Source organism: Martes martes (assembly GCF_963455335.1).
Source record: "Martes martes genome assembly, chromosome: 6".
Lineage (NCBI taxonomy): Eukaryota > Metazoa > Chordata > Mammalia > Carnivora > Mustelidae > Martes > Martes martes.
In genome coordinates this window covers 42,902,184-42,911,870 of record NC_137893.1, presented here as the reverse complement: position 1 = coordinate 42,911,870, position 9,687 = coordinate 42,902,184, and the positions used below count along the sequence as shown (strand labels likewise).

Below are 9,687 nucleotides of genomic sequence, written 5' to 3'. Positions count from 1 at the left end.
AACAAAACCTAAAATCTAGGCTCCCAATCAAGTAATAATTAACATTTTTATTTGACTTTTTACGTTTCTCACACCAATGTAACAGCATAGTACACATTTTATTATCTAGAGAGAGATGTACTAGTAAATTGTGGGCAAACTATGATATATTGTAGAATACATTCTGAATTCCTGATTATAAAAAAGTTCAACAAATACAGAAATTTACAAAGTAGTTCAATGTTCAGTGGTAGAAGTGTCAAGTAATTATCAAGCTGGGTATGTTCTCTTTCTAGATCCTACCCTGCTCCAGGTCAATGTACTCATTGGGACCTGCTTCTGTGTCTCTAGAGTAACCCTTTCAGGTGCTTCCTAGTTCAGGCTTAAGTGGAATATTTGGTAATATTTGTATCAACTTGGAGACCACAAATGATGGCTTTCTTCCCTCTCCCCTAGTCCACTTAAAACCAGGGAGCTGTGACCTGCAGAGTCCTGGGCCCTGTGGTCATTTCCCCAGGCCAAGCCTTCTTACTGAGTGTCATTGTGTGTGCTTCTGTGTGCCCTCGGTTAGCTGCTGCCCCACCCTCAACATACTCTTTCTCTGCAGAGATTAAGTAGGGCTGAGTGAGGGGAGCCTAGGCTGCCACTCTGGAAAAATTGCCAGTGCTTCAACCTCAGCTTGGAGGCCATCACATTTTTCAGATGTGTCACTTTTTATATCTTCCGGTTGATGGATCTAAGCATTTAAAAGAATGCTGCTTGTTGAATTTCTTCAGACTAATCTGCAATTAACTATTCAAACACAATTCACATACCCACTAGAACCCTACAATAATGAGATCTCTGTCTAGTGTATACAATTGAGCACATATTGAAAATTTAAGAAAAAAAAAAAAAAGGAATCCCAAATCCTATGAAGGTTGATGCCCTTTGTTTTCCAGTGTAGCTCAGATCTTGTTCAGAAAGGATGCCGGTTCTCCTTGTCTAACACTCTTGTGTGCCAAAAAGTAGCTTTGTTTTATCTTGGTGGGGTGAGCTCGTGGCCAAATCCGAATGGCAATTCTGGAGTAAGGGAGGAGTTCCTATCTCACCACATTCAATATATCTGAGCTTGTGGCACTCACATGCTGAGGACTGAAGACTTTTAGAGTATTTTTGGACACAGCACTTAATAAGGCACTTGAAAACCAAAAAACTCAGTTCAATGAAATTCAACACAATGCACAGGCATGAGATAATAACCAAGAAGAGTATGAAGATCGTTTTCTCGGTGGGTTTGGAGATGAAGCAGTCCACAGTGTTGGGACAAGGTTTCAAATCACACTTCATAAGGTAGGGAACACTAAAGCCATCATACAGTTTGTAAAATAAAACCAGGAAGCTAATCTCAAAACCAGTTTTAACGATGAGGCTGATGAGGTAAGTGTACCACAGGCCCCCATCCATCATACCTGGGCTGACATACAGTCTCTTTCTGTGCCTCTTCTCTCTATCCTCACAATAGGCTACATGTAGAACCACCAGAAGTGAAGGCGTGGAGACCATGATCAGTTGTAAGGCCCAAAGTCTGACCTGGGAGATGGGGAAGAAGTGATCAAAACACACATTTTCACAACCAGGCTGTTTCACATTGCACTCAAACTCTTTCTGCTCATCTTTCCACACATGCTCTGCTGCCACCATGTAGACCAGCAAACGGAAGATGAACACAACAGCCAGCCAAATCCGTCCAATGCCAGTTGAGTATTTGTTTACTCCAGTTAAGAGGTCTCTGAGGAACATCCAGCTCATGACTTGGGTTCAAAAGAAGGTAAGATTCTGCAAAAGAAAACAATTTCATCATGATTCATTTATTTTTATTTCATTGATCATTTTCACTGTCTTACTTGATTATGGGATTGTGGAAAAGAAATTCAAATTTCAACTCTGGATTGAGGACTCACTTTCAAACATGGAGATAGCACAATTAGTCTGTATATACAATTGATCTCATGCCCAGTTTAATTTGGAATTTGGTTGGTGACCCCACACACACTATACCCATTTTCAAACAAACTCTTCAGTTTATTGCTTCTCTATAAGGATGGATGTGTTTTGTTACTAATCTAGAAAAAATTAGATATGAATCCCAAGGTAACCTTGGTACTTTGAGATAGCTCTCACATACCCACTTCTTGAAGTTGTAATCTCTACTCACTTTTTCTACTATGTCAGTGCCCCTCCCCAATCCCTAAAGGTTATTCACTGCACCTACCTCCCTTTGTGTCACATATCTTATATCAACAGCTGAGCTTGCCTACAGTCTGATAGTGAAAAATGATTCTCTCCAATAAGAATTTCTTCAAACTCATGTTTCCTCACCCTTCCAGACCCACTTACATCCCTGCCCAACTTAACTTGCTCCACCCAGTCTAGAGGGAGGGATCCGTCTCATCTTGCCTCAAAATGGTCATTCCAGCTCTACAGCCCATTCCCATGGATTCAACTACTGCTTTCAGACTCCTGACTCTCAAATCTTTGGCTTCTCCCCAGATTTCCAGACCTCACTGCCTCTTGGTTATCATTTAAATATGTCCCAGGCATCTCAAATTTGATATATCTACAGCTGAATTTATTATCTGTCCTGCCCTTTGATTTTCTTGCTCAGTGGCATCACCAATACCCAAGCGCCCAAGTTGGATATCCCATATTCATCCTGGACTCCTCTCTCATGCCCCTTTTTAATTGCTCCCCAAATTCCGATTCCTCCTAAATATCTCTCAAATTTTCCTCCAGGTCACTGCTGAAATCTCTCTCACTTATACATCCTTCCCACATCTTTCCATTTCCAGTCTCATCATCTCTTCCGGTCTCCTCATACTATGTCCTTGATGCTGCTTAATTATCTTGCACCTCTCTCCATCTCTTTTGCTCTTTTCCACATAAAAGCTGATAGGACAAAAAATCCAGTCAAGAAATGGGCAGAAAACATGAATAGACATTTCTCCAAAGAAGACATACAGATGGCCAACAGACACATGAAAAAATGGTCAATATCACTTGGCATCAAATCAAAACCACAATGAGATACCACATCACACAGGTCAGCATGGCTAAAATTAATAAGTCAGGAAACAACATATGTTAACAAGGATGTGGAGAAAGGGGAACCCTCTTAAACTGTAGGTGGGAATGCAAACTAGTGCAGCCACTCTGGAAAACAATATGGAGGTTCCTCAAAAAGTTAAAAATAGAACTACCCTATGACCCAGCAATTGCACTACTAGGTATTTACCCAATGGATACAAAAATAGTGATTTGAAGGGGTACATGCACCCCAACATTTATAGAAGCAATGTCCATAGTAGCTAAACTATGGAAAGAACCCAGATGTTCATAGACGGATGAATGGATAAAGAAGATGTGCGATATATATGTATATGTATATATGTGTGTGTATATATAAAATGTGTACATATATATGTGTGTGTGTGTATGTGTGTGTGTATATATATGTGTGTGTGTGTGTGTGTGTGTATACACGCACACACAATGGAATATTACTCGGACATCAGAAAGAATGAAATCAAGCCATTTGAAACAATGTGGATGGAACTAGTAGGTATTATGCTAAGTGAAATAAGTTAGAGAAAGACAAATACCGTATGATTTCATTCATGTGGAATTTAAGAAACAAAACAGAGGAACATAGGGGAAGGGAAGGAAAAATAAAATAAGATAAAAACAGAGAGGGAGGCAAACCATAAGAAGCTCTTAACTATAGGAAACAAACTGAGGGTTGCTAGAGGGGAGATGTTTGGAGGTTGGGGTAACTGGGTGGTGGACATTAAGGAGGGCACTTGATGTAATCAGCACTGGGTGTTATAGGCAACTGATGAATCACTAAATTCTATGCCTGAAACTAATAATATATTGTATGTTAATTAATTGAATTTATATTTTAAAAAGTTTTTAAAAAGTTGATAGGATGCTAGGGAGCCTTCTTTTTCATATCAGTGATGTCTTTCTGGCTTCTATCTTGTCTTATAATTGAATGCTGTGGTGTGGCCCCGAATTTTGTTTGTTGGGCCCATTATATGCTTAGCACTCTCTGTTCAGTGCTTTTAAGTTGGTTTCTCACAGCTACTCTGGGAAGTGGGAGTTCTGTTTGTTTTTTGGTTTGGTTTGTTTGTTTATGGTGGTGGATGTCTTGTTCTTTCAGATGAGAAAGCAGATTCTAAAAAATGAAGCCACTTTCCCATGTTTACAAAGTAAGATGCAGAGCAGGGTTCAAATCCAATTTCCATCACTCTAAAACAGAGCTTCTCAACAGTAGCACGATTAAACTTGGGGCCAGATAATTCTTTGTTGGAGTGGCTGTCTTGTGCATTGTAGGTTGTTCGCAGTCTCCCTGGCCTCTACCAGTTAAATGCCAGTAGTACCATCTCCTGCCCCCCAGTTCAGACAACCAAAAATGTAGTCCAAACATTTCCAAATGTGCCCTGTGGAGATGAGGCAAAATCTCTCTGAGTAAAAATCACTTCTCTTAGCTCTCTCATCAGAAGATGTGGGCCAGAACTCCAGGTCTGCCACTCATATACTTTGTGATTTCTCAGGTGAAATCCTTGTCATTTCAGACCTTGTTTTCTACTACAAAAATTAATTAGTTTTTGCTTTCTCTATAGCTCATCTGAAAGAGTATCATGGAAATGATGGTGTGAGGGGAATGAGGATGTTAAGAAAATTGGGATACTGTTATAGCAGCACACCTGTTGGAGCATGTTACATTATCTCTTATAGAGAGAACAATATATAGTAAGCCCACACACTAGAGCCCTGAGGAAATGTATGAAGGTTAAGAGATGTTTTCAGAGAAAACAAAGACACAGGTACACAGTGCTCTATTCAGCAGGGAATAAATACTTCAATGTCCTTGGGTTTTCAGAACACAAACAAAATTGTATTAAATAAAAAGGATTCTCAAATCCACCTGAAAGGTTAATGTCTCCATGAATTATAAAACAAAGTCCCAAAGATTAAAAAGGGAAAACAAAGGGTATTATGTTTTCCTGTAACATGTGTCATTGAGTATTTGTCCATATTATTCAAAAGGGTATTTATGTAATGTTACAAAACATTTGAAAGCCACCCTGCTGGGCATTTTAGAGAAGGGAGGAAGGCAAGAGTAGATTCAGACTTTTTTGCTAAAAGGAGAGCAATAAAAAAAGCAACTGGTGTTTGAGTAGAATTGGACGACTGATACCTTCAAATGTGACAGGATTATGAATTTCATTTAACTGATAAATGTCTATCCTATTTTGAAGTTCTCTGCTAATGGAAAGACCATGGCTTTTCTCAGGAGAGAGAGGTGTTCTAGTGTTAGTTCAATTTTAACAAGGGTGGTTTAACATAGTGGATAAGAGCCTGGGCACAGTGTTGGACTCCTCGGGTTCAAGTCCAAGTTCAGCTCTGATGATAACAGTGCCAGCCATGTTGGGCTCAAAACAGAGTCTGACACATGGTAAGTGATCCATAAGCATTATTATTATCATCATCATCATTATTATTTTGCCATTAAAAGCCTTTCTTTGATGTCAAATTGGAAGTCTTTCCAATTGTAAGTATATATATATTTTTTTCCCTAGCTTTTTTCCTATGAAGGTGGGTAAGTTTGGGGGGTAAGTTAGGAATCTTCATATAATGGCCCTTTAAGCATTTGAAAGCAGTCATTATTAGTTTGAAATCATTAGTTCATCATTCTTATCTCTCTCTTTAAAAAAAAAAAAAGATTTTATTTATTTATTTGACCACAAGATAGAGAGAGAGCACAAGTAGGCAAAGAGGCAGGCAGAGGGAGAGGGAGAAGCAGCCTCTCCACTAAGCAGGGAGTTCAATGTGGTGCTTGATCCCAGGACACTGGGATCATGACCTGAGTCAAAGGCAACCACGTAACAGACTGAGCCACCCAGGCACCCCAACATCATTAAATAATAATTCAATTATCTCTTTATCTTTAATAAAACTCTTTAATTTATCTCTTTTCTTAAACCACTAAGGATAACTACCAATTTTTGAGGAATTTCAAATTGCCTATTCTAATGTACTAGTTCTCCTGTGACTTTCTCTTTTCTCTTAAGAGCTAGCAGTTAACTGCACAAGAATTTAGTTTGGAAAATTCAATTAATCAAATATTTTCAGAAAGTAAAATATTCAGTATTACTAATATCAGGAATAATTTGGGGAAATTGCAAATATTCCCCAAACATCTTACCTGAATTAAAAGTGGAGGTGAGAAGAAGGTGCTGGGTCAATCAGATTTCCATATGAACAAAAATGAAGTTGGACCCCTACTTTATACCATTTAAAAACTTAACTTAAAATGGATCAAAGACCTAAATATGAGAATCAAAACCATAAAATTCTTAGAAGAACACAAAGGGGTAAATCTTTATGATCTTGAGTTTGGTAATAGATTCTTGGATATGACACTGAAAGCATGAGCAACAAAAAAGAAAAAAATAAACTGGATTTCATCAAAATTAAAAACCATTGTTCATCAAAGGACATTATTACAAAAACAAAGAGACAACTCACAAAGTGAGAAAAAATACTTGTATGTAATGTATCTGGTAAGGTTTTAATATCTAGAATATGTAAGGAGCTACTAAAACTCAACAACAAAAATAATTCAAAAATGGTCAAAATGTTTGAATAGACATAACTCCAAAGAAGACATACAAATGGCTGGTCAATACATGAAAAGATACTTAACATCATTAGTCATTAGGAAAATGCAAATCAAAGCTACAATTAGATATTGCTTCACATTTACTAGGATGAGGATAGTTTTTAAAATATAAAATAAAGGGGCAGCTGAGTAGCTCAGTAGGTTAAGGATCCAATTTGATTTTGGCTCGGGTCATGATCTCAGTGTTGTGAGATTGAGCCCCACATTGGGCTCTGCTCTGGGCATGGAGCCTGTTTGAGATTCTTCCTCTCCCTCTGCCCCTCCACACCCACTCTTTCTGGCTCACTCTCACTCTCTCTCTCACTCCAATTCTTTCTCTCTCTCCCTTAAAAGAAGAATTGTGACAAGTATATGCTCTGGGTGCTGAGATACAAGAGTGAACTGGATAGAGAAGGGCCTTGCTCTCATACAGCTTATATTCTAGAGAAGGAGAGAGACGATGAGTAAGAAATAAATGCAGAATATCAGATAATGATGAAGACTGTGAAGAAACACAAGCAGAATGATGTAATTTTGATGGGGCCAGGAGAGTCTCTTTGGACTGGGAGACCATGGGCGACCTCTCTAATGAGGTGGCCTTTGGTTGGAACCCCAAGTGGTGAGAAGTCAACTATGTGAAGCTATGAGGAAGAACATCCGAGGAAAATGGAATGGCTGGACAAAATGAACTTATGTGTTTGAGGAACAGAAGGAAGATTCACATGACTGGACCTTAGTGAGTGAAGGGTGGATGGTCTGAGATGAGGCTGGAGGTCCAGCCAGGTCACATAGAGCCTTAGAGGTCACAGTGGGCTGTCCTGTGCTATGTCACTATAGACAAGAAGTTCACTCTTTTGAGGGTTCATTCTCCCTGTCCATAAAAAGGGGATACTAATATTTTTCAAGCTGACTTCATGAAGTTTGTTGGGAACATAAGATGAAATATAAGAATTTCGTAAAGGATGCACACACACAGAAAAGAACAGAACAGAAAAGAAAAGAAAGGAAAAGAAAAAAAAGAAAAAAGGAAAGAGCAAAGTTGAATGTTGACTCTCAGGTGAATTATTCAGTCTCAAATTTCTTTGCTCTTTGCCATAGAATGAATCACTCATACAGTCGTCAAGGGCCTTAATTCTTCACACTGACCACACTAAGAATATTGAGCTAAAAGATGAGAGATTAATTTTCATATCACTTTGCTGTCATATCTAATATCAATATTAGTAGGAAATATCCATCCATTCCTATTTACTCAAATAATTCAAATGTTAAGCTTATAGCAAGGGTTTTTTCATTATTGGCATTAATGTTGATACAACTATTTCATAATTCTATTAAAATTCCCAGATGAAATGTATCTGGGAAGTGGAGACAGAGGGCATGTGGTTGCACATAAGCCCATGCTCTGTGGGGATGAGGAGTGGGAATGCTCTAAGAAAAATGATTGACAAATTGTTTGGACCCTTCTCTTCACAGCAGAGAGCTGATCCTCAAAATGGAGATTTTGGATAAGAATTGTGTTAAAATGTAAAATTTAAAATGACAATCCCCTGTGTGTTGCATATCCAGGAGTCACAACCAAATGAATATGCAGAAGAAATAAATTTGTACATGTCAGAGTTTACTCTCTTAGAAGGAACTTGTGTTAGTATAGCTATGAGTAAATAGGTATAAATGAATAAATTCATTTGAAGCACTTGGGATATCACCTGATGCATAATAAATACCAATTTAAATATCATCATCATTATCAAACCAGTGAAAGTTGAAGGACCCCCAAAAGCTCAACTAAAAATCCTCTACCAGCTATACTGAGGTTCTACTAACTGATTTTGTTTAAAGATTTTATTTATTGACTTGGCAGAGAGAGAGAGAGAGAGAGAGAGAGCACAAGCAGGAGGAATGGTAGGCAGAGAGAGAGGGAGAAGCAGGCTCTGTGGAACTCCATCCCAGGACCCTGGAATCATTGAGCTGAGCTGAAGGCAGACGCTTAACCAACTGAGCCACCCTGGTGCCCTCTACTAACTGATTTTTTTAAAAAAATGAAGACTACAATCACAGGCCTCTATAAAACATGACATCCTAGAGGGAAAGCATAATCAGACCAAATCAAGTAACTCAGAATTTGGAGACAAATACCTCCTTTGAATGTGAAAAGACTAAAAAGCATCATTGGAAAAGATTAGTAATTTGTACAAGAAAACTATCTCAAAAAGACCATCTGTCCTATATTCCTGGGATAATCTGGAAAATACTAGAATGTTAGTAGATATAAGGGTGTAAAATTATTAAACATTAAAATTAAATTAAATAAATTAAATAAATAAAATTAATAAAATTATTAATTAAACATCAAGGTGAGAATTGGAAACTTATTTTCCCATCAAAGCAACCAGAGTGTCCCTAAATAAAGTTGATAGTAAACGAAGAAACAAGCTAATCAACCATGTGGGCCTGCGACTGGCATAATGACATAGCAGGTCAACAGAAGAGTAGAGCTCTACATGAATGCTAGGTGAATGGAAACTCCATAGACCTTCTCAGTGTCTGCCTACTTCTATGTACAGGGAAAATGTACAAATATAAAACACTCCATCACTCTTTCCGCAACCAAGGATTCTGGATTTTCTGGGACAACCCTATTGCAAATATGCTGATGTCAGAGCTAATGAGAACATGTACAAGTTTTAGTTGAGAAAATGAGTTACAATAACCATAGAGTAGGAGCAAGGATAGTTAACATGTTAGACTTTTCTACATCCTAGATTAAATATCCATTACAGTCTTTTGATTCTCATTCCTCCAATTTACCAAGCAACCACTGAGTAATAACTTTCTTGCTGAGGAGATTCCCTAAACTGTGCAAGATTATTCTCCTGCTATTACATACAAGAGTTCCAGTCCCTGGAGAGCCACCTAATAAATCAGGCTCCTCTGGGTTTGGTTAATGAGTCCCTTAGAGCTGACTCACCTTGGGGTGAATCATACACCTGAGTTTTGTA

The 9,687-nt window shown here is 38.2% G+C and overlaps 1 protein-coding gene across 1 annotated transcript; it reads right to left on the bottom strand.

The window, feature by feature from the left end:
• Positions 1-963: 963 nt before the first annotated feature.
• Positions 964-1,770, bottom strand: GJB7 (gap junction protein beta 7; the record flags this gene model as incomplete). Its single annotated transcript, XM_080805884.1, has 1 exon — positions 964-1,770. The coding sequence occupies one exon, from the start codon at positions 1,768-1,770 to the stop codon at positions 964-966; it is 807 nt and encodes a 268-aa protein (XP_080662010.1).
• Between the last annotated feature and the right edge of the window lie 7,917 nt (positions 1,771-9,687).